Source organism: Phacochoerus africanus, chromosome 1 (assembly GCF_016906955.1).
Source record: "Phacochoerus africanus isolate WHEZ1 chromosome 1, ROS_Pafr_v1, whole genome shotgun sequence".
In the NCBI taxonomy this organism is placed as follows: domain Eukaryota; kingdom Metazoa; phylum Chordata; class Mammalia; order Artiodactyla; family Suidae; genus Phacochoerus; species Phacochoerus africanus.
In genome coordinates, this window is record NC_062544.1 from 287,379,292 (window position 1) to 287,404,442 (window position 25,151).

At 52.8% G+C, this 25,151-nt stretch overlaps 5 protein-coding genes across 8 annotated transcripts in view; 4 read left to right on the forward strand and 1 right to left on the reverse strand.

Annotated features, from left to right (window-relative positions):
- The window catches only part of TSPEAR (thrombospondin type laminin G domain and EAR repeats), a 134,257-nt gene that overhangs the window by 98,800 nt on the left and 10,306 nt on the right, over positions 1-25,151 (reverse strand). The gene's annotated exons all lie outside the window — the stretch shown is intronic.
- Positions 6,374-7,123, forward strand: LOC125137281 (keratin-associated protein 10-12-like). The gene has a single exon (XM_047797928.1). The coding sequence runs from the start codon at positions 6,374-6,376 to the stop codon at positions 7,121-7,123; it is 750 nt and encodes a 249-aa protein (XP_047653884.1).
- LOC125137929 (keratin-associated protein 10-8-like) lies at positions 12,481-13,065 on the forward strand. The gene has a single exon (XM_047799064.1). The coding sequence runs from the start codon at positions 12,481-12,483 to the stop codon at positions 13,063-13,065; it is 585 nt and encodes a 194-aa protein (XP_047655020.1).
- On the forward strand, positions 16,658-16,975 carry LOC125137317 (keratin-associated protein 12-2-like). Its single transcript, XM_047797972.1, has one exon. The coding sequence runs from the start codon at positions 16,658-16,660 to the stop codon at positions 16,973-16,975; it is 318 nt and encodes a 105-aa protein (XP_047653928.1).
- LOC125137255 (keratin-associated protein 10-3-like) lies at positions 22,989-23,792 on the forward strand. Of its 2 annotated transcripts, none has more exons than XM_047797926.1 (2): positions 22,989-23,447; positions 23,490-23,792. In XM_047797926.1, exons 1-2 carry the CDS (start codon positions 22,989-22,991, stop codon positions 23,751-23,753), a joined length of 723 nt encoding a protein of 240 aa, XP_047653882.1. In that variant the 3' UTR covers positions 23,754-23,792. The 2 variants fall into 2 exon arrangements, with proteins under 2 accessions (XP_047653882.1, XP_047653883.1); XM_047797927.1 differs by having other exon boundaries at positions 22,989-23,261; positions 23,310-23,792.

A 25,151-nucleotide genomic window follows, 5' to 3' on the forward strand; every position in this document is an offset into this window, starting at 1 on the left:
TGAGCCCTAGGGTGCTCCCTCAGCCCAACAGGTCTGTTTCTACCCTAGGAAGAGACACCACTTAATAAAGCCACCTCTGTCTCACACTGACCCGTCCTGTCTGTGGATATGTGGGTGGCAGGGTACAGGGGGACACCGGCTGTTGGCTTCTGTGACCCCCACAGGCCAGGCCCCCTCTGAGGGCTGTAAAACCCCCAGCCCCCACGTGTGGCCCCCAGCCCATCTCAGGAAAGCTGCTCCTGGATCCAAGGCCAGGGGTCCCAGAACAAGGGGGACCACCCCCAGCCCTTGCCGTGGGCCCCTGAGCCACTCGCACCTTCCCAGCTCAGCGGCCGCCCCCCAAGACGAGGCAGCATGTCTGTCTGCGCCTGGCCCCACCCAGGTGCCGGGACACAGGCTCCTGCTGCCAGCAGTCTAGCTGCCAGCTGTCCTGCTGCACCTCCTCCCCCTGCGAGCAGAGCTGCTGTGTGCCTGTCTGCTACAAGCCCGACTGTGGCACACCTGTGTGTTGCCCACCTGTCTGCTGCAAGCCTGTTTGCTGCACACCTGTCTGCTGCAAACCAGCGTGCTGCCAGCTCGTGTGCCATGAGGCCTCCGCCTGCTCAGCCTTTTAGAGACACGAGCACTGACCTCAGCGAGGCTGCCACGTGGGCGAACCACCAAAGCGCGACGCTCGGCGAGAGGAGCCAGACACAGCAGGCCGCACGGTGTGTGACTGTGGGTGTGACACGTCCAGAACAGGCCAGTGCAGGGGCAGAGGCAGATCAGGGGGTGTGGGAGACGGGGGGGTTGGAGGATGGGAGCGGCTGCGGTAGGTTCGGGGTGCGGAAAGGTCCCACAATCCCATCAAGGTGATGGTTGCACCACTCTGGATACAGCGGAGCCCACGCATCGTGCGTTTACACAGTGAAGCGTGCGGCCTGGGAAGTGCTTCTCGGTGAAGCTGGTGAGAGCGGACCCTCGTCCCAGTCCCAGTGTCGGTGGTTTACTGACTGAGGCTTTTGTCTCCTCGGCACCCGGATGGAAACCAGTGACGCTTGGGGCCGAGAGGAGCCCGCGGGCCATCAGCAGACAGTCTCCCTGAGGGCCTTCTGGAAACATCGGAGCAGGAGGCTCGGGCTGACGTTAAAATCCCAGAAAGAGAAGTGGCAACAGGACTGGACAAACAGCTTTTCCTGGGTGGCAGCAGGGCTGCCCAAGAGGACAAGCTGGGTCACCCTGGGTCAGAGACTCCTGGACTCACGTCGCGAAGGCCCAGCCCAGTGCATCCAGCTGATTCTGCGTGGAGACAGTGCACCCGAGGCTCCCGGCCTGGGTCACAGGACAAGGGGGACAGGCAGGGCTCCAAGAAACTTCAAGACAAGGCGGGCACCCCACATCCGTCTGAAAAGCCCCCCACCGCCAGGGCCCTGGCCGACGGCCCTCTGTGGAGAAGAATACATTGGCTTGTGCGGAGGCGTGCTGCGAGTGGACACTGCACCCTCCAGACTCTTGCTTAGAAGTAGGGGTGACCACCCAGGGGCCCAAGCAGGTAAGGAAATGAGCACGGAAGGGGAGCAAAGCTCTGAGCCAATGACAAGGAAATGGGGGGGGGGGCACTACCATTCCGTAGATTAGAACGAGATGCTGCTTTTGAAGGAAGGAAGGAAGGAAAGAGGCAGAGAGAAGGGAGGGAAGCAGGGAAGGAAACCCTCCGAGTTCCTGGAAATGAAAAGCACGGCACCCCAAATAAAAAGGACCCCAAAAGGCAGTCTGCGTGACGGCAACGTGGAGGCCGGGAAGGTCCGGCGAGGAGCCTCCCAGAATGCACTGCAGAAGGACAAAGAGATGACAGTGCAACGCGTCGAAGACCCGGGAGGCACATCCAGGGAGCAGAGTGTCTGTGGTCCTAGCCAGAGGCCCGGGGACAGAATCTGAGGACGGAAGAAAGTAACCCACCACGAGGAGAAAGCTTCCTTGAGCTCAAAGGTGACACGAACGGTGGGGCCAAAACAAGCCAAGGGCGTCATCGCAGAGCTGGGGGAGCCTGGGGATCAGTGAGCCACGCGAGGGAGACCTTCCTACAAGGTTCTGGGAGGAGGAACGGTTGCCAAGGGTCAGCCCCGGCAGGACCCTCATCCGCGGTGCCACCTCTGTGCTTACCCAACAGGGCTGGAAAAAGCCCTGATGCCAAAGCCAACGGCATGAGAGAGGGAGAGAGCGCAAGAGGGACGGGGCGGGGGGGGGACTGGCTGGTGACCAGGCTCATCTGAGGGTCATAAGTGTGCCTGCAAGTCTGTGTCTGTTTTGCAGATGGTTCGTCTGCGCCACATTTTAGGTTCCACACACGAGTATTCTCATGCAGCATCTGTCTCTCTCTTCCTGACTTACTTCCCGTAGGATGAGAATCTCTAGTTGCAAATGCCGTTATTTTGTTCGGCTCATGGCTGAGTAGGCTTCCACTGTATATATGCACCACATCGCCTTCACCTGCTCCTCTCGATGGACATTTAGCGGGATGGACGTGGAGTCTGGGGTTAGTAAACGCAAACTATGACATCTCGACCGATAAGCAAGGAGGTCCTGCCCTACCGCACAGGGAACCGCATCCATCTCTTGGGATAGAACGTGGTGGAAGATCGTATGAGAAAAAGGATGTACACACACACACACACACACACACACACACACACACGTATATATATGGATGACGGGGTGACTTTGCTGTGCAGCAGACATTGGCACAACGCTGTAGGTCAACTATAGTTTAATTTAAAAAAGCAAGTGACAAAAAGAGATCCTAAATCAAGTGTTAGCAAACTTGACACGGACCACAGTCAAAGAATCATACACTGTTGTCATGCAGAGTCAAAAAGCAAGTGACAAAAAGAGATCCTAAAGGCACTTCCGTCACCTGTGGGACCCAGACGGCAGGGCCTGTTCTCACAGGTGTCCTTCCAGGTTGGGCTACATCAGGCACGTGACAGAGTAAAGTAGGAGGGTTGGCAACCATTGGCAACCGTTCCTCCTCCCAGAACCTTGTAGGAAGGCCTCCCTCGCGTGGCTCACTGATCCCCAGGCTCCCCCAGCTCTGCGATGACGCCCTTGGCTTGCTTTGGCCCCACCGTTCGTGTCACCTTTGAGCTCAAGGAAGCTTTCTCCTCATGGTGGGTTACTTTCTTCCATCCTCAGGCCACCTTCCCGGGCTGGCAGCCCTCACCGAGATGGGTCCTCGAAGTGCCTCGAAGAGCTGTGCTTAAAGCAGTGGGAGTTGAAGGATGCACTGGCCAGGGATGCAGGAAGCCCACAGGCCAAGGAGGATGCTGCCTAAAAGGACCTGCTGGTAAAGGAGGCGGAGCCTGCACCCTTTAGATCAGGCTGCACCCCAGAGGCAGCTGTGGGAAGAGCGGAGGACACCTTTATCCCTGTCCCTGGCCAGTCCCAGACCCGGCGTCAGGCGTCCCCACACCCTCCTTATTCCCACCCTCAAATCCCAGGGCTTCCGGGGACCAGGACTGGGAGAAGTTGGCAGGGGCGGGGAGGGGACATGACAAAGCAGAGCCCTTTACAGCCAAGAGAGAAAGTCAGAAGCTTGGGTCCTCCGCTTCCCCGATGTTCCCTCTGTCCCTTCCACAGGGCACTGCACTCGTCACAGCAGCTTTTCATCAGCACACGCGGGTCCAGGGGGCCCTAGGTGTGACTATGCACTTCCAAACACTCAACAGCAAAATGTCCTGGAGACTAGAGCTGTTCTTTTCTTTTTTTTTTTTTTTTTGGCCGCCTCATAGCGGCATGTGGAAGTCCCGGCCCAGGAATCCAACCAGCACCACGGCAGCAACTCGAGCCACAACAGTGACAATGCCAGATCCTTAATCTAGTGAGCTGCGTGGGAACTCCCTAGAGTTGTTCTTATTGCGCTGAAGCAAGACTGAATCCTTCAGCTCCGGGAACTGGAAGAAGCACGTGGTTCTCTCACAAACCCTCAAAGAGCCCCTGAAAGGATGTTTAAAAAGTCATAAGAGGGAGCTCCTACCATGGCACAGCGGGTGAAGAGTCTCATTGCAGTGGCTCAGGTTGGAGCAGGTACAAACATCAGGTTAAAGGATCCAGCACTGTTGCAGCTGTGTCTTGGATTCAGTCCCTGGCATGGGAACTTCCGTATGTTTTGGGTACAGCCAAAAAATTAAGAAATAAATAAGTTTAAAAAAAAAAGGATATGGGAGTTTCTGTTTTGGCTCAGCAGGTTATGAACCTAACTAGTGTCCATAAGGATATGGGTTCAATGCCTGGCCTCACTCAATGGGTTAAGGATTCAGCATTGCTTTGAGCTGTGGTGTGGGTCACAGATGTGGCTCAGATCTGCCATGGCTGTGGCTGTGGCATAGGCTGGCAGCTGTAGCTCCAATTCAACCCATAGCCTGGGAACTTCCACATGCCACAAGTACGGCCCTCAAAAGCAAAAATAAAAATAAATAAAAAATAAAAAGTCATAAGAAAAGCTAAATCAAAGCAGTATAAAAACAAGAAGGAGCTTAAGTAGGACCCTGTATAGGTTTATTGAATAGAGAAGCAGATGGAATTAGATTAGTGTGTAAGTTGGAACGAGACATCCAATGCATAAGAATAAAACAGCTTAGTCTTTTATTCAGGAAATCAAATGGCTGACATCAAGGAGCAGGCCTTATCTGGTATCTGAGAAACAGGTTACTTGCTGGTGGGAAGTTTACGAAAATGCACACTGATGATATCAAGGTTGTAGAGCAATGTTTCTCATTCACACCACAAGATGAAATCAAGCTGCCAAAATAAATACATAAATAACCAGATAATAATGTGTGACATTTTTAAATTTGGAAATAAGTTGATTAAAGGCCAAAAAAAAAAAAAAACAGACTGGAAACGGCAGAAGATTGGAATGCAGTATGAAAGATAAAAATCAAGAAGATCTCTTAGAGAAAAGAGCAAAGGTTAAACATAAGGAAATAAGAGAAAGATTAAGAGATAGGAAGGCTAGTTCCAGAAGCTCTGACATCCCACAGGCATCACAAAAGTAAAGCCCATAAAGATGAAAAAGTTTTTAAAATAGTACAAAGACATTTCCTGAGTAAGCCCTCAAACCAAAGGCTCAGTGAGCCCCAATCACAGAAAGTAAATTAATATACAAGCCTAGAAACATAAACATGATGTTTGAGAACAAGACTGGAAAGAAAAACCAAAAGCTCCTGCAGAGTTAAAAAATATAGATTAAAAACAAATGAAAAATGACCTCAGACTCTCATCAGGAATTCTGGAAACCACCAAAAATGGAAACATGTCTTTGATGTTTGGAAGAAACAACTATTTAAAACCAGAATTCTATACCCAGCCAAACTATCATCAACTGTAATTGTAAAGTCCACGTATTTTTCGGGCATACAAGAGATCTTTTTTTCCCACTAGTCTTTTCTTTTTATGGCTGCACCTGTGGCATATGTAAGTTCCTGGGCTAGGGGTCGAATTGGAGCTGCAGCTGCAAGCCTGCACCACAGTCACAGCAACATAGGATCTGAGCCTCATCTGTGACCTACACCAGAACCTGTGGCAATGCTGGATCCTTAACACATGGAGAGAAGCAAGGGGTCAAACCAGCATCCTCATGGACACTATGTCAGGTTTTTAACCTGTTGAGCCACAATGGGAACTCCCTTACAAGAGGCCTTAAAATGCAAAACCTACCAACATATAGGAAAAAGTCCGATCTTTTACCAGAGCAAAAGGAACATGGAAAAAAATCCAGAGTACATGATGAAATAGAACAAAGAGACATCTGACTGTGTCACAGAAGCAAAGGAGAAAGTTCACAGCCAGCCACTCTGGCGGCATTGACACTCTAAGCACCCTGCTTAGAGGGGCTCAGGTGACTGGAGGGCAGGGGGGCACTCAGCTTCGGCTAACCAGTCCTCTGCATGCTGTATTCTGCAAGATGTGCAAGTTTCACTTTTTGTTCTACTTTAAAGGCTTACATGTAAATTGGAAAATATTTAAAACACCTCAAGGACAGGAGCTATGGAACTACAATGCATCACTTTGCCTATAAACCTCTGCTCAGCATGACCTTGCCTCAAATATTTTTCCAAACTTTTCCGGAACCAAACAAAGGAAAGCTGGGGAAACAACCTGCAACTCGGGATATTCACACTCTCGAGTCTAATGAGTGAAAACTGTTGCCAAAAATACGCCACCACTAATGAGGGGCTCCTGCACCTGCTCTCAGCCCCAACAGGAAGGCCGGGCATGGGCGCTTCCTGCTGGGACAACACAACAGATATAACAGGCCTGGCATCACAGAGCACCTCACACACACTCACACATACTCACACACACTCACACCTCCTCCAGCTCCACCACCCCTACCATGGCCGCCTCCACCCTGTCCCCCTGCTCCAGCGACCTGAGCTACGGCAGCCACATCCGCCTGCCCGGTCCCTGTCACCCCTGCACCGGCTCTTCCTGGCAGTGGGACGACTGTCCAGAGAGCTACTGCGAGGCCCCCTGCTGCACCCCCGCGCCCCACCTGGCCCTCGTCTGCACCCCAGCGAGCTGTGAGCCCAGCCCCTGCCTGTCAGGCTGCACCAGCTCCTGCACCTCCTCCCCCTGCCAGCACACCTGCTGTGTGCCCGTCTGCTGCAGGACCGTCTGTTGCACTCCTGTCTGTTGCACGCCCGTGTGCTGTGAGGCCTCCCCGTGCTCCCCCTGCTGCCAGCAGTCGAGCTGCCAGTCGTCCTGCTGCACCTCCTCCCCCTGCCAGCAGGCCTGCTGTGTGCCCGTCTGCTGCAGGCCCGTCTGTTGCAGGCCCGTCTGCTGCACGCCCGTGTGCTGCACGCCCGTGTGCTGCGAGGCCTCCCCCTGCTCGGCCGCCTCGTGCTGCCAGCCCAGCCCCTGCCCCTCGTCCTGCTGCAGACCCTCGTCCTCCGTGTCCCTCCTCTGCCGGCCCGTGTGCCGCCCCGCCTGCTGCGTGCCCGTCTCCTGCTGCGGGGCCCCCGCCTCCTGCTGCCAGCCCAGCTGCCGCCGCCCGGCCTCCTGCGTGTCCCTGCTCTGCTGCCGCCCCGCGTGCTCCCGCCCCGCCTGCTGCGTGCCCGCCTCGGCCTGCGAGTCCTGCTGCTGACCGGGCCCGTCCCCCAGGGCCAGCCGGGCTCAGGTACCTCAGCGGAAGAGCTGAGCTCAGAGACACCAGCACTTAGCCTCCTCCAAGAGTTTAACCTCACAAAGGACACCCACAGGCCATCTCCTTTTGTCACCAGGAAGGATGGGGGCTTCATGGTCTCGAGGGTCTTCTCAGCAGTTGCTGCCATGGCCATCCCAGAACCTAAGCTCAGGCCTGAGTCATCACAGCAGGTCGTCCCTCTGGGCTTTGCCCCTCGCCCGGCTCCACCCCTTCTCCCATCACCCTCCTGGCCTGATTAACTCGCCCTCTTGACTGCACCTGCTTCTTCGAATGTCATCCCTCCCGATCCGAGTGGGGTCCTGGCAGCCTCAGGGGAGGGATGCATACGATGACCTCCGGACTCGGACAGCACCTCCCACGACCTTCCACGGGGAGAGAACCAGGAAGACCCGGCGTCTGGGCCTGGCAGGACCCTCCAGCCTGTGCCCTGGGCCATATCCCTCCCTCCCCTCTGGGTAGCCATGGTCTGCCCTCCCTGGTAGGGCCTGGGGGAGTTTAGCAGCGTTTCCTCAGCTCCTAGGTGCTGCCTACCAAAGGTGGCCAGCAGAAGAACACCACGAAGATCCCCCAGAAGAATCCTTACCCTCCCAGGACCCCGCCTGCTACCCTTCCATCAGCCACAGCATCCTCATCAGGCTGCTCCCAGCAGTGGGCCAGGCCCAGCAGGGAGACGGCAGCAGAGCCACTCCTGCTGGACGCAGGCTTCATGCTCGGGGACCCCATCCACCTGCCTGAGGCCTTCTCAGAGCTGCGTGGTGGCCCAGGGGCTAACTCCCCCCTTCCCCATGACCCTCCCCACAGCAGCTCACGGAGTCTGGTCAGCCTTGCCACATTAAGGCTCTTCCCCATGCCCACACCCCTCTTACTCGTTCTTGAGCCCCCACAATAAATCCCTAGCACATCTATCCTGGCTTCTTGGCATAGTTTCTTCGAAAACCCAAACTGGCTCATGCATCCTCGTTTTAGTGTGGAAAGAAAGGAAGGAGGGAGAGAGAGGTGGGGGGAGGAAAGAAAGGGAGGGAGGAAGGGAGGGAAGGAAGAAGCGGGGGTGGGGGAGGGAGGAAATGGCCAGTTAAGCTATGATCCAATACTAGGGCAACACCCTTACATGGGACAGTCACGCCAGCCTCCAGCTGCCTTTAAATTACTTCAATCCATCCCAAGGAATTCTGGCAAAATTTGCACCTTGATTTGCATGTATCTCAATTTACAACTTAGTGGCTTCATCTACCTGCTACTTGTGTGTATCAGCTTTTCTTAGGACCTGGAGAGATCTTGGTTACTTATGCATTCATTTACAATAACTCCACCAACAGTAAACATCAGCTCCATCCAGGGAGAAATGACAGCATTCCTCTGAGCCTCTTAAACAAGACACAACTTGAAAGGCCACTATGCTTTCAAAATAGACTGTGCTAAGTTAAAAGTGTGTACCATAAACCTTAAAATGCAAAACAAAATGCACAAAAATACAAAACAAAGAGCTGTGCTAATAAGCCAACAAAAGAAAAAAATATGGAATCATGAAGAGAGTCAACAAATCCAAAAAGAAAGCAGAAGAAGAAGAAGAAATGGGGGGAAAAGCGTGGGACGAATACAGAGCATTATCACACTCAACATAGGTGGTATACATACTCCAGCTAAAAGACAGAGACTGGTAGATGGAGCTTTGGGGGTTTGTTTATGTTTTCATTTTCTGCTTTGTTTTGTTTGCTTTTAGGGCCGCACCCACAGCATATGAAGGTTCTCAGGCTAGGGGTCTAATTGGAGCTGTAGCTGCCAGCCTATACCACAGCCACAGCAATGCGGGATCCGAGCCACGTCTGCAACCTACACCACAGCTCTTGGCAACACTGGATCCTCAACCCACTGAGCGAGGTCAGGGATTGAACCCACAACCTCATGGTTCCTAGTCAGATGTGTTAACCACCGAGCCATGATGGGAACTCCTGTTTATGTTTTTTTAAAGACTCAACTTTATGCTGCCTGTGCAAAATGCAGTTTAAATATAAGATGGAAATAGGTTAAAAGTGAAAAGATGGAAAAAGAAATATCATGCTAACATTAATCAAAAGAAAGCTGCAGCAGTTATATTAATACCATAAAAATAGATCTCAGATCAAAGAGTATTGCCAGGATCCTTTCATAAAGACTAAAGAGTCAGTGGATCCTAAGTGTTTATGTACCTAATAGGAGACCTTTAAAATGTAAGAATCAGGCGTTCCCATTATGGCTCAGCAATAATGAACCCAACTAGTATCCAGGAGGACTCTGGTTCAATCCCTGAGCCCACTTAGTGGGTTAAGGATCTGGCATTGCCATGAGCTGCAGGTCATAGATGAGGCTTGCATCCAGCATTGCAGTGACCATGGCACAGGACAGCAGCTGCAGCTCCAAATGGACCCCTAGCCTGGGAACTTCCATATGCTGCTCATTAGCCCTAAAAAGCAAAAAAAAAGAATCAAAAGCTGACCGACCTGTACTGAGAAATAGACACATTCATTCTTATAGCCTCAGGGTTGAATAATCCTCTTTCAAGAACACGCCAACCTCCAACAGAATAATCTTTCCTTTTAAGTTAAGACAAAACACGTATCAAGATAGGCCACATTTGTGGAGATAGACCATATTCTGGCACAAATGAACCTATCTACAAACCAGAAAAAGACTCACATACGTGAAGAACAGACTTGGGGTTGCCAAGGGGGCGGGGGGAGGGAGTGGGATGGACGGAGAGTTTACAGTGAGTTGATGCATATGGTTATGTACAGAATGGACAAGCAACGAGATCCTGCTGTGTAGCACAGGGAACTCTGTCCAGTGTCTTGGAATAGACACGACAGAAGATACTATAAGAAAGGAGTGTATATATATATGTATATATATGTATGACTAGGTCCCTTTGCTGTACAGCAGAAATTGACGCAACATTGTAAATCAACTATGTTTTAATAATTTTAAAAAGACAAAAAGATAGGCCATATCTGGGACTATAAAGCAAGTTTCAACAAAATTGAAAAAATTCAAATCACAAAGCAGGTATTTTCTGACCACAATGGAATTAAATTAGAAAGCTAGTAACAGAAAGATCCCATAAAATCCTCAACGATTTAGAAATGAAATAGACTTCTAAATAACCCATAAATTTAAAAACGGAGAAAAGAGGAAATCAGAAAATATTCTGAACTCTATGAAAGAGAAAACACAGCATATCACAATTTGTGAGGTGCTGCAGGACTAAGGGGAAATGTGTAGCACTGAATTCCTTACTGCAGAAGAAGCACATTCTTAAATACGTGACCTCCGCTTCCACCTTGAGAAACTAGAAGGTGAATTAAACTCAAAGACCTAACAAAGATCAGGGGTAGAAAATCAAAATAGAAAACAGACATAAAGGAGAAAATCAAATAAACCAAAAGCCATTTCCTTGAGAGATGGATAAAATGGATACACCCTTAGCCACACCAACCGGCGGGATCGAGGGTGAGAGACGCGGAGTTCCCGCTACGGCACAGTGGGTTAAGGACCCAACTGCAATGGCTCAGGTTGCCGTGGACGCACAGGCTCGATCCCAGCCCAGTGCGATGGGTGAAAGGATCCAGCACTGCCACAGCTCTGGCAGAGTCACGGGTGCAGCTCAGACTCGGTCCCCGGCCTGGGAACTTCCATATGCTGCAGGCACAGCCATAAAGGAAGAAAAAAAAGAAAAAAGGAAATGACAGGTGTGACATCACTAGAGATCCCACAGATGCTGAAAGTATAGTAAGGGAACATTTTGGACGTTTTTATGCCCATAAATTTGACAACCTAAGTGAAATGGACAAACTCCTTGAAAGATATAAACTACCAAAACTCACTCAAGAAGAAATAGATCCGTCGAATAGCCCTATTTCCATCAAAGAAATTGAATTTGTAGTTAAAAACCTTCCCACAACCCACCTGTCCATCGACAGGTGAGTGGTTAAATGGAAAAACACCTACATCTTGGAGTCTCACTCTGCAAGCAAAAAGAGCAATCTATTGACACACCACAGCTTGAGGGGATTTCAAGGGAATTGTGTGGCGTGAAAAAAGTCAGTCTAAAATCAACATACTGGAGTTCCCATCGTGGCGCAGTGGTTAATGGATCTGACTGGGAACCATGAGGTTGCGGGTTTGGTCCCTGGCCTCGCTCCATGGGTTAAGGATCCGGCGTTGCCCTGAGCTGTGGGGTAGGTCGCAGACGCGGCTCGGATCCCGCGTTGCTGTGGCTCTGGCGTAGGCCGGCGGCTACAGCTCCGATTAGACCCCTGGCCTGGGAACCTCCATATGCCGCGGGAGCTGCCCTAGAAATGGCAAAAAGACCCCCCAAAAAATCGACATATTGTACGATGCCATTTACATGAGATTCTCACTCTAAAAGGAAGAGAGATGGAGGAGAGATGAGCAGCCATCGGTGTGACACAAAACACCAGAGCACCCGGTGGGCACTGGGAGGAGGCCGCCTGAGACCCCGTGGCCTCTGGTTACCCCAGCAGCTGCTCTTTAAACCAGGGAGCTGCCCCAGCCCCTGTCCCTGTCACACAATCACTGAGATCTCCAGGAATTCCCTCCCACTCTCAACTCTTCCATGACACCTGGAGCCAAAGGTGACGTGCCGTCGGGTGAGGCCCTGGCTCCCCCCGCAACTCCCCTCATGGCCCACCTGCCCCCTGGACTGGCTTCAGCCCGGCACTCACCCACCCCACGGGCCCCCCAGGTGTGGGTGTGAAAGACCAATTAATGGAGCGGAGTCCTGGCTGAGTCTCACGACGTGGCCCCTCCACTCCTGCCCAATGCTTGGCTTCCCCGCTCAGGGACCAGCTGTCCTCCACGGCCCCGCCCAGGAGCCCCAGGAGCCCCAGGACCCCCAGGAGCCGGTGGGCACCTTCCTCCCGACATGAATTCTGGGACCCCCTCACAACCACAGCAACTACCCCAGGAGCCGCCACGGTGTCATTTGAGGGAATCACAACCACGCATGTCCCCTGACCCATCAGGGAAACAGCAGGAGGAACACCTATAGACTGCAGTGCGGCCCCCACACGGGCTTCCCCAAGGGCCTCGGCCATGCGGTCCTGCAGGCACCCCATGGGCAACTGACTCATCTACCAAAGCTTCCGGGTCCTGCCAGGCACCAGGCAGGGAGGGTGGGCGTGGAGCCTCCTACAGGGGCAACACACCCGGGCCCGGGAGGGGTATAAAAACCCACAGCCTGAGCACCTCACACACACACACACACACACACACTCACCTCCTCCAGCCCCACCGCCCCCACCATGGCCGCCTCCACCCTGTCCGCCTGCTCCAGCGACCTGAGCTACGGCAGCCACGTCTGCCTGCCCGGTCCCTGTCACCCCTGCACCGGCTCCTCCTGGCAGTGGGACCACTGTCCAGAGAGCTGCTGCGAGCCCCCCTGCTGCGCCCCCAGCGGCTGCACCCCCGCGCCCCGCCTGGCCCTCGTCTGCACCCCGGCGAGCTGTGAGCCCAGCCCCTGCCTGTCAGGCTGCACCAGCTCCTGCACCTCCTCCCCCTGCCAGCACGCCTGCTGTGTGCCCGTCTGCTGCAGGCCCGTCTGCTGCAGGCCTGTCTGTTGCACACCCATCTGCTGCAGGCCTGTCTGTTGCACGCCTGTGTGCTGCGAGGCCTCCCCCTGCTCGGCCGCCTCGTGCTGCCAGCCCAGCCCCTGCCCCTCGTCCTGCTGCAGACCCTCGTCCTCCGTGTCCCTCCTCTGCCGGCCCGTGTGCCGCCCCGCCTGCTGCGTGCCCGTCTCCTCCTGCGGGGCCCCCGCCTCCTGCTGCCAGCCCAGCTGCTGCCGCCCGGCCTCCTGCGTGTCCCTGCTCTGCCGCCCCACCTGCTTATGACCGGCTGGACTGTCTGCCCCTCCAAGCTGCTGTCTGATCCTGAGCACAACTGTTCTCTCAGGAGCCCCTGGAGCCCCTCTGCTGGCACAAGAAACCCCCCCTCCCTGTCAGTGAACACCCAGAGGGGATTTGAACATGCCCTACCCCACACATCCCTCAGCAAGGAGGTTCTCAAGGGCCCCGGGAGCCTCCTCGGCAGAGTTGGTTTCTTGCATCTCAAGAAACCAACAAAAGTCAGCTGCTCTCATTAATAAACTGTCTGTGTCAGGAAATACGGACCCGTGTCTGTTTCGTCCCCCTCCCCCCAGCCCCTTGGCCACCCCAAATCCGGGCTGTGGGTGCTCTCCTGGCTGCTGCCAGGCAATACAGACTCTGAAATCTGAGTTCAAAGCAGCTGAGAGACCCCTGGACCTGAAAGCGGGTGCCATCTGCGTGCTCTGTGTCCCTGTAGGACACTTTCCAGAGTCCCGGGGAAGCACCCCTGGAGGAGGAGGCCCTGGAGGAGGCATCGCATATGCGCTGTGAGCATCGCCCACTCACGTTTATTACACTTTTGATGCTAGACCGCTGAGCTGGCGCAGCCCGCGCCAGCCAATGTGGGCGCCTCGTGGATGACCCAGAAGGTCGGGCTAGGGATGCGAGCAGTCCAGTCCCTTTGCCTGGCTGGCTGGGACCGAGCAGCTCTGCTGTGACACCTTCTAGTTGGGTCTGGAAGGTGTGAAGAGAGCAATGTCTGGGCTACCTTGTAGGAGTTCAGAGAGCCGGCTGCTTTGACCCCACACGCAGGGGAAGGGTCCCGCTGGCCTGGGCTCAGCAGCAGGAAGGGACGCCACCAGGGACAGGTCTGCAGCCCAGGGTAGCTAAGGAGGGCTGGCAGCTCCTGGAGGATAGATGGGAAGGGGCCACACACACAAGGGACCAGCAGATCATGAGCAGGTGTATGGCTGGCTTGCAGCTCACAGACATGCAGCAAGTCACCTGGCGTTGGCTGGGCACACAGCAAATGGCCTGGCAGGAGCTGGCACATAGCAGGACACCTGGCAGGACACAGCAGGCTGGCTGGCAGCCCGAGGAACAGCTGGTGTGGCACATGGTGGCCTGGGGCTGGGCTGGGCTGGGTCAGGGCTGAGGACTGGGCTGGTCTGGAAGCTTCTTCTCTGAGGTGGCCTATAAACCTGGGCCGTGGCGTCCTGGCATCGAGGCCGGGTGGGTGACTTCCTTGGGGCTGCCTGGTGTCCCTCCTCTTCCCCTCTTGGGGCCTCTTCCTGGAGTTTCTGGTTACAGTGACTCAGTTCAGGAAGCGCCTTCTCTGCTGGAGGATCACGGTGACCCGTGGCCCTGAGATTTCAGGGATCAGAGCCTGGGCTGGATGGTGAGGGGCCGTCAGTGGGGAAGGAGCCCCACATCATGATTTTCAAGGTCCCCCAACTTTAAACTCCCTGTGTCCATTTGCACGAGCACCGTCACATTCACCACACCAGTGTCCCCCGTTTTCACGTGGAAGCTCAATGATCCAGAAGAGCCCCCTTCAGGTTGGGCTCCTCACTGGGAGCTGTGGCCCCGTTATCACCCAGTCACAATGGGCTTCCAGCTTTGTGCCAGTGCCCAGCTAAGCATTTTATGCAGACTCTGGTGACAAGCTGTCAGTCCTGCCACTATTTAAGGGGCAGAGGATGCCCTGCTTGCACAGATATGGAGTCAAAAAGACTTGGAAGGATCCCATCACGCACGCATGTCCACACCACTGCAAATGGGATGCAGCGTTGCGGCTGCTCTGTCTCACACTGGGATCCTCAGTCCCTACATCATGTGCCTGATGGTGCAGGGCCTGAGGGGGTGTCTGAGGGTCTTGGATCTGTAAATCAAATTTGGTAAGAAACTCTTGGATCTGTAAGTTGTAATTTTAAAATCAAATTTGGGGATTTTCTCCATTATTTTTTCAAAATATTCTTAGGGTTCAGAGTCATTCCCTTCTCCTGCTTGGATGGAAATTACTCACATCTTAGCTTTTCTGATGGTCTCCTAGGCCCTTTTCATTTTTCTTAACCCCATCTCCCTCCTCTGCAGATTGAGTACTTTCTACTGATGTGTCTTCAAGTTCACCGACTCTTTCTTCCATCAGCCCAGGGTATGCTGCCTGGTCCTCAGGCTCCAGGATCTGAATCTGTCCACCTGCATCCACCCCCCAGCACCTTAAGCTGTGGGATTTCCTGCTGCTCCTGGAACATGATTGTTTCTGCAGCAGTGTCCACACACACACACCCTCTGCATGGGGCACCACGCCTGTCCACCTGCATCCCCACCCTAACACCTTAAGCTGTGGGATTTCTTGCCGCTCCTGGAACATGCCTCTTTTTGCAGCAGTGTCCACACACACACACACACACACACACGCCTCAGCTGCCACGACCCTGCACTGCACCCAGAGCTGGCTCAGCATCAACTCCCCACAGAGGCCCCCAGACCACCCACCAGCACCCCCTTCGATTTGCTGAAACTGCTTTGCTTCAGGCCTCAGCCCCTCTGGAATTAGTTAATGCACTAATCTTTCATTCACACATCTATTCACTGCCCTGGAAGGTTCATGAGACTGGGACGTCTCTATTGCCAGCTCATAGTATAATCTGTTGCATGCACAAATCAGTTCTTGTACAGATTATAAGTCAGGAGCGGGGAAGCTTTCTGTAAAGGGCAGAGTAAGAATCTCAGGCTTTGCTGTCATGCAGTCTCTCTCACAATGACTCAGCCTTACTGGGAAAAAACAGCCTGAAACAAACTAAATGCACAGGGCTGGCTGTGCCCCCAGAGAACCTACTTTCCACACAGGCAGTGGGACAGATTCGCCCCCACAGATGGCAGTTTGCAGACTCCTGCTTTAATGTTTCCTGCACAAGATAAAAACTCAGAAAACATGATTGGGAGTTCCCGTCGTGGCGCAGTGGTTAACGAATCTGACTAGGAACCATGAGGTTGTGGGTTCGGTCCCTGCCCTTGCTCAGTGGGTTAACGATCCAGCGTTGCGGTGAGCTGTGGTGTAGGTTGCAGACGCGGCTCGGATCCCGCGTTGCTGTGGCTCTGGCGTAGGCCGGTGGCTACAGCTCTGATTCAACCCCTGGCCTGGGAACCTCCATATGCCGAGGGAGCGGCCCAAGAAATAGCAACAACAACGACAACAAAAAAGACAAAAGACAAAAAAAAAAAGAAAACATGATTGCCTCCAAGTCTTCACTGATGGCACGAGATATAAAGGAAGGAAAAGATCCAGTCTTCAGAGTCAATCCACAGCTGCTCCATGTGCAACAGTGGCCTGGAGAAGCAATACAAACCCCACAGAAACTCAAACCAGAACATCCTGTTTATGGAGGGGGAACCGGCCTCAAGCCAAACTAATTGATGGTGGAGCACAGCACAGGAAAGCGCACCCTTGGATAATAAGATGTTGGGGAAGCGTGATGGCAACAGCCATGAGGAAGTCACCAGGTGTGCTTCTGCATTGCTGGGACGCCAACTGCCTGGGTATAAAGGCTGCCCTGGGAGGAAGCCTGCAGACATCACCGCCCTCCTGCAGACACCAGCTCACCCACACACCACCATGAGCTACACCAGCTGTTCCTCGGGCTGCCAGACTGCCTGCTATGTGCCCAGCTCCTGCCAGCCATCCTCCTGCACATCCAGCTCCTGCCAGGCATCCTGTGTGCCTGTGAGCTACAGGAAAGTTGTATGTGTTCCCGTGAGCTGCAGGCCGGCTGTGTGCGTGGCCCCCTCCTGCCAGTCCTCTGTGTGCCTGCCTGTGAGCTGCAAGCCGGTCGTGTGGGTGGCCCCGTCCTGCCAGTCCTCTGGGGTCTGCCAGCCCCTCCGCCCCAGCCTGGTCTGCAGACCCCTCTCCTGCAGCACCCCTTCCTGCTTTTGACCACACGCCTCCTCCCAGCTGCTCCCAGCACAGACGGTTTGCACCTGTGCCCCTCCGGGAGCTGGTCCTCCATGGGCCTCCAGGTTCTGCACGTGGCAAATGAAAAGCAACATCAACCAACCCTCTGAACTCGGGTGGAATGAGACAGGATGATCTGGATCCTTCCCTGAACTGGTTCATCCCTTCTGGGAAGCCCTGGGTCCCAGGGTCCTTCTCTGTCTCCAGCAGGAAGCCATACCCCACCTGAGCCAAATAAATCATGTTTCTCCATGCAGTAGTCTCTTCCTGTCTTGCTTTCCTTTCTCAGGTCTGTGTTACTGGGGAGTTTGGGCTGGTCCCCCTTCAGTGGTCCCTGTCCCCAGAGGCTCATGGGAAGGTGGGAGGCTTTGGGTGTAGGGAGTGGCCCATGACCACTCAGGTGCAGGTGGCGGGGCAGTGAGTCTCCTTGTTTCCATGGCTGGTCTGGCTTTCCCTCAGCTGTCGAGTCCTGCCCTGGGGACTGAGGGCTTCCCCACCTTGTGGGAAGATGCCCTGTTTACTGGGCCACCAGAGTTGAGTTCAGTGAGTCAGCTTGGGACTCCTCAGGATGTCAGGTTGCAGGAGTAGGGTCACTCTGGTCCTCAGCCTGTGGCTCACTTTCATCGCTAGTTCACATATGACTCATTTTGAATTGATCAACGAATGATCCATTATTGGTTCTTACAACAACACCCCAGGAATGCGCTCCCCACCATGGGAAGCAAATAAATAAGATCAATCATTCTTTCTCAATGCAGACTGTCCCTCTATTTCATCTTCACATATTTTTGAAGTTTTCTTCTTAAAGGTGTATATAAATCGTAAGCACAGCAGACCCTCCTCCAAGAGCCCCCTTCTTGATGGCTCAGCTGAAGGCGGAGGGTCCTTGCTGGGCGGTGGGGGGGAGGGTGTGTCCCCCTGTCTGCCACTCGAGAGTCACACTGTGGATGGGGAGGGACTTCCATCCCCTCTGAGTGGGGGATGGGAAGCAGACCTGGACCCTGGGTCCCCCTGGTACCTAAAGGATGGCTACCCAGAAAAGATCAGAAACACTCACACGAACCCACCAATCATCCAAGCAGAGTCCTGCCATCCCAGGGAGAAGAGGCAGGAAGTCTGAGACCCTCATCTTACCCTCCAAGCTCCAGACACACAGGCCTGCCAAGGCTGACCTGGATGAAGACCAGAGAGCCATTCTGCCTCCCAACTCCAGCCTGGCTGGCACAGCTGCCTGAGCAGCTCTGGTCTGCACTGGGGAACGGCAGACATGTGTAAAGGTCCCTTTACATGCATGTGCCAGGCATGCAGGGGCTGCTGAAAACATAGGACAGAGTGAAACCACAGTGTCTTCCAGCCCTCATCCTGAGCACAAGGTGCTGACAGCTCCCCACAAGGAACCTGAATTTGCTGGTACCCTGAAGGCCCTCAAATAACAAAACCCAAACCAAGGTCAACATCTGAGAAGGTTGATTCAAACCTCCTCACACACTGATGACCTGAAACCCATCCCCAGCAAGAAACATTGTTAATGTCCATTTAAATTCTCCTTTTTGGAGAGTTCCCATCATAGTGCAGTGGAAATGAATCCGACTAGGAACCATGAGGTCGCAGGTTCAATCCCTGGCTTTGTTCAGTGGGTTAAGGATCCGGTGTTGCCATGAGCTGTGGTGTAGGTCGCAGACACGGCTTGGATCCCACATTGCTGTGACTGTGGCGTAGGCTGGCAGCAACAGCTCCGATTGGACCCCTATCCTGGGAACCTCCATATGCCACGGGTGTGGCCCTAAAAAGAAAAAAGACCAAAAAAATTCACTTTTTAAATTATAGTTGATTTATAATGCTGTACTAATTTATGCTGTATGCAAAATGACTTAGTCATACGTATATATATATACATTCTTTTTTAAAATTATTTTCCATCATGGTCTAACCCAGGAGATTGGATATAGTTCCCTGTGCTATACAGAACCTCATTGCTTATCCATTATAAATGTAATAGTTTGCACCTGCTCTCCCCAAACTCCTGCCCATTCCAGTCCCTCTTCCCTTCCCCTTGGCAACTGCAAGTCTGGTCTCTACGATGTCCATTTAAATTCACACATGATATCTGAGATTCAACAAAACTTAAAAGATATACAAAAAAGCAGAGGAAAATCAATCTATATTGTCAAGAGAAAAAGCAATGAATACAAGTAGACTCAAAGAGACCCAGATGTTGGAACTGTCAGACTGAAATGAGAAAATAACCATGACTAATGTGTTAAAGTTTTGTATGTAGAACAGGGACCCTGCATATGAACAGACGGGGAATTACTGCAGAGATGGAAATTACAGGAAAGAGTCAAACACAAAGCCATCTTTCTGAAAGTAAGCCTTTCGTGGGTACTGAAAGTAAAATTGAAGTGTCTGAGCAGATGAAAAATGTGATGCTTAATGAAGATAAACCCAAAGAAACCAAGTCTGAAGAGACTCTGGATGAGGTCCACCAAAATAAACAAAAGTGTTCTTCGAAAAGGAGATAAAACCAACTTTCCCTTAAAGGGAGATATTATTCACTGTGGTAACAGGAACACTACAAGACAGGACTGTTTTTGATACTAACATTCAAACAAGTCAAAGAAGAAGAAACATGCCGAGCCTTTGAGTTTTAAGGTTGGAACAGGCAAAGTTACCAGAGGATGGGAGGAAGCACTCCTGACTTAGGAGGGAAGGCTCGACTGGAGATGAACCAGGATGGGCTTATGGAAAGGGAGGACAGCCGACGCCAAAATGCCACCCAACACAAAACCTGTTTCTGAAGTGGAATGAGAGGGTATTGACTGAGACGGTAAACAACAGCAACAGTAAAACTGGCCTTGAAGAAATGTATGTATAAACATACATGCACCACAGAAACTCAAAATATATGAAGTGAACATTGGCAGAAAGGAGGTGAGAGGTAGAGGGTTCTGCAGTCGTAGCTAAAGCCTTCAATAGCCTATTTTCCATAAGAGACAAAACACCTAGACAGATCCGTAAGGAAACAGAGGACTTGAGGAACACTCTAAATCAACCAGTCACAACAAACACATACAGAACCCTCTGCCCATCAACAGCACAGTAAACACTCTCCAAGAAGAGGGAACCCTCCCATGCTGTGGGTGGGGGAGGTAAATTGGTGATGCCACTATGAAAAACTATGGAGGCACCTCAAAAAAGTAAAACTAGAGCTGCCATGTGATCCAGCAATCCCACTCCCAGGTATATATCTGGAGAAAACTATAATTCAAAAAGATACATGCACCCCTATGTTCATAGCAGCACTACTCACAATAGCCAAGACACATGTCCACTGACAGGTGAATGATAAGGAAGATGTGGATAAAGAAGATGTGGTACACACACACACACACACACACACACGCACGCACACATAATGAAATATTACACAGCCATAAAAAATAATGAAATTATGCCATTTGCAGCAATGTGGGTGGACCTAGAGATTATCATGGTAAGTGAAGTAAGTCAGACAAAGACAAATACCACACAATATCACTTACATGTGGAATCTAAATATGACACAAATGAAGTTATTTACAAAGCAGAAAGAGACTCACAGACATAGAGAACAGACTTGTGGTTGCCACAGTTGGGGGTGTATGGGTGGAAGAGGGATAGAGTGGGATTGTGAGGTTAGCAGATGCAAACTACCATATATAGAATGGATAAATAACAAAGTCCTACTGTACAGCACAAGGACTTACATTCAATATCTTGTGATAAACCATAATGGAAAAGAATATTTTTTAAAAAGAATGTGTATATGTGCATGTGTGTGTGTAACTGAATCACTTGGAGTTCCCATCATGGTGCAGCAGAAATGAATCTGACTAGCATCCATGAGGATGTGGGTTCAATCCCTGGCCTCGCTCAGTGGGTTAAGGATGCAGCATTGCTGTGAGCTGGTGTAGGTCACAGACATGGCTTGAACCCCGAGTTGCTATGGCTGTGGTGTAGCCAGCAGCTACAGCTCCAATTCAACCCCTAGCCTGGGAACCTCCATATGCCACAGGTCTGGCCCTAAAAAGAAAAGGTGAAAAAGAAAAGAAAAGAAACACTTTGCTGTACAGCAGAAAATTAACACAACATTGCAAATCAACTATATTTCAATTTAAAAATTAAGTAAATAAATAAACACTCTCCAGGGCAAACCATACGTTAGGCCACAAAACAAGCCTCAATGGATTTCAAAAGGATGAAACCGTACAAAGGTTCTTTTCCACCCAACAGTGGAGTAAAGCTAGACCTCAATATCAGAAGGAAACTAGAAAATTCACAGTATGTCAAAATTAAACAACATACTCTTTTTTAAATGTGAGTCAAAACAAAAATCACAGGAAATTAGAAAATACTAATGATGAATTAAAATTAAAACACAATATATCAAAACCTATGGGATGCAGTGAGGGCTGTTCTCAGAGGGGATTTAAGGCTATAAAGGCCATATTTAGAGAAAGATGATGGCTTCATGGTCTTTAGCTAAGATCAAGTGTTAAAGAAGAATGATCTCAAGTCAATAAATTAACTTTACAACTTGATGAGCTAGAAAAAGAAGAGCAAAGTAAACCCAAAGACAGAATAAGGAAGGAAATAAGGATTAGAGTGAAAATAAATGATACAGAAGGTAGAAACACAGCAGAGAATTAACAAAACTGAAGGTTGATTCCTCGAAAAGATATATAAAATTGACTAGCAAAGAAGAAAAAAGAGAGAAGGGTGCAATAACCAAATTCGGAAATGAAAATAGAGATATCACCATGAATTTTAGAGAAATAAAATGGATTATAAAAGAATACTATAGAGAATTGTGTGCCAACAAATTAGATAACCTAAATGAAATGGGAATTTTTCCATAAATATGCAGGTTACCTAAACTGACTAAAAAATAACAGAAAATCTCAAAAGACCTACAAGTAAAGATATTTAATTACTAATCAATAACTTCCCAGAAAAAGAAAGCCCGAGACCGGATGGCTTCACTGATGAATTCTACCTACAGGGAAAGAATTAACACCAAACTTTCTCAGACTCTCCAAAAAAGCTAACTCATTTTATGATGCCAGCATTGCCCAGAAGTGAAGAAAATGACAGACGAGTATGCTGTATGAACTTAGATGCAAAAAATCCTCAACAAAATACTAGCAAGCACACTCCAAGAGCATATTAAAACAGTCGGATACCATGGCCAAGTGGGACTTATACCAGGAAGGCAAGGTTGGCTCAACATTTATTTTTTTAAAAATCAACCAATGTAATATTCTACATTAACAGAATGAAATAAAAAAACACACATAATCTCAACTGAGGCAGAAAAGGATTTTGACAATAGCTGATACAATTTCATGAAAGAAAAAAAAAAAAACCACTCAGAAAACTAGGAATAGAAGGGGAATTCCTCAACATTATAAAAGGAACATATGAAAAATTCACAGCCTACCTAACATTCAATGTGTCCTTCATTGGTGCACGGACTCAGGAGGAAATAAGACACCAAAATAAAGGGAATATTAAAATAGAACAAAATACGATAATGATTCAACTTGGGGTTGAGAAGTAGGGGACATAATGTAAGCAGTCCCTCTACAGGCTCCAAGGGGAGCTGTCAGGAGCTGCTGGCACCCTGGGCTCCACCCACAGGACGGGCTCCACCCACAGGACTGGTTCCAAGGTACTGGGCACCACCCCTGAGGCTGGACCCCAGGTCTGGGTCCGTGGATCCCCTGGGCTCTAACCTCTAGGGAGTTTCACGACTGGACTCACCTGTCATGGGACCATGACAAGTATCCTTAGGACCTGCTCCGACAACAAGGAAAGAGGCTCTGCTGGACTCTCGTGATGCAGCAACACACCCCCTCCGAGCTGTATATAAGCGCTAATCACCAAGAAACACACACACACACACTCCTGAACACCCACACACACACACACCTCCTCCAGCCCCACCGCCTCCACCATGGCCGCCTCCACCCTGTCCGCCTGCTCCAGCGACCTGAGCTACGGCAGCCACGTCTGCCTGCCCGGTTCCTGTGACTCCTGCACCGGCTCCTCCTGGCAGTGGGACGACTGTCCAGAGAGCTGCTGCGAGCGCCCCTGCTGCGCCCCCAGCGGCCGCACCCCCGCGCCCCGCCTGGCCCTCGTCTGCACCCCAGCGAGCTCTGAGCCCAGCCCCTGCCTGTCAGGCTGCACCAGCTCCTGCACCTCCTCCCCCTGCCAGCCGGCCTGCTGTGTGCCCGTCTGCTGCAGGCCCGTCTGTTGCACACCTGGGTGCTGTGAGGCCTCCCCGTGCTCAGACTCCTGCTGCCAGCAGTCGAGCTGCCAGTCGTCCTGCTGCACCTCCTCCCCCTGCCAGCTGGCCTGCTGTGTGCCCATCTGCTGCAGGCCCGTCTGCTGCAGGCCCGTCTGCTGCAGGCCCGTCTGTTGCACTCCTGTCTGTTGCACGCCCGTGTGCTGCGAGGCCTCCCCCTGCTCGGCCGCCTCTTGCTGCCAGCCCAGCCCCTGCCCCTCGTCCTGCTGCAGACCCTCGTCCTCCGTGTCTCCCCTCTGCCGGCCCGTGTGCCGCCCCGCCTGCTGCATGCCCGTCTCCTCCTGCGGGGCCCCCGCCTCCTGCTGCCAGCCCAGCTGCTGCCGCCCGACCTCCTGCGTGTCCCTGCTCTGCCGCCCCGCGTGCTCCCGCCCCACCTGCTGCGTGCCCGCCTCGGCCTGCGAGTCCTGCTGCTGACCGGGCCCGTCCCCCCAGGGCCAGCCGGGCACTACAGGGGCCCTCACCTCTACCACGGCTGCCCCCCGGCTGCCTTCAGGGTTTTCCCTAGGAGCTGAGCTGCGTGGACAGCCCCTTCCCCTCTCAGCCCAGGAGGGGGGTCCCGCCAAACTCGGGATGACCCTGCCCCCAGCCAGGGCCCCTCCCCCGAGGGTCGAGGTGCTCAGGCTTGGGGACCTTCCCCCACCCAGGCCTCAGTGGCATCAGCTCCAAAGCTGCTTGGACACGTAATAAACAGCCTGTGTTTAGTGGTGCTTTGCTCTCTTCCTGTCGTTTCTAGTAGAATGGCCAGCCTGTCCCCCCAGAGGGGCCTCGCTGCCCTGCCCCTCGGGGTCCAGCTCCTGTCAGGGACTCGGCATCTCCCTAAGACAAAGGGGGCCTGGCGGAGATGGGGTTCGGGGCCCCCCAGGCAGAGAGGACAGGGCCCCTGCTCAAGGAGGGTGCAGAGCCTGCTCAGCCAGCTCTCCTACCCACCTTCCCTCTCTGGCGCCGAGCACCCCCTCTGCCTGGAGCCCCCGCTCCGACCAGTGTCCCCGGGTTTTTTCTACCATAAACCAGAGTGGGCCTCAGGCCTCCTCACAGCTCTCAGGGGCCCCATTTCCCGCCCGGTCCCTCCTCCACCCCAACGCCTGTGTCGCTGACTCTGCCCTCAGCTTGGTCCCCGAAGGCCCCACTGCTAAGGTTATCGTCACCCTCGGCCCTTCTCCTCTGACCCCGGCCCTGCAGAGCTTGGCCCTCTGCTCCGGATGCATCCCTCTGCTCGGCCTCACTCCTCTGAGGTCCCGGACCCTCACCCTGCCCTCCGCCACCCCCTTGCTCTGAAGTGGGGCTTCCTGATGCATCTTGGGGCCTTTCCTGGGCTCCAGGCCACCAGCCTTCTAAGTTCCCCCGCGCTATCAGCACAAAGGCCCGGGCATGGGCAGCGGAGTCGGAGCAGAGAGGAGGCGGCCAGCTGAGCTGCGCAGGGCAGGGCCGGGCCTTTGCCTGCACGGGGGTCCCCACGCCCCCCCGCCTGGAGCCTGTGCGGGAGGAGGAGAGAGCGGCCAGTCAAACCCCAGTAAGACCCGCTGCTCCTGGGAAGCGTTTATAGGCTCAGGCACCCGATCCCCATATAACCCTGCGATGCCCTGTCTTGGTCAGGGGAGGCGGAGGCCCGGAGGGTGGACTGGCGAGGTCACTGGCACCACGTGAGGCGGTGCGGTGCGCAGAGCCGGGAGGAGAAGTGCAGGTGCAGCCAGGACGGAGACGGGGGATGCGGCGCGGACAGCGCCTCCTGAACCTCCCGCCCGCGACCTCGGGAGGGAAAGGGCCGCGCACAGAGTGCAACCCTGATGGAGAATCTTGACCCAGGAGACCACC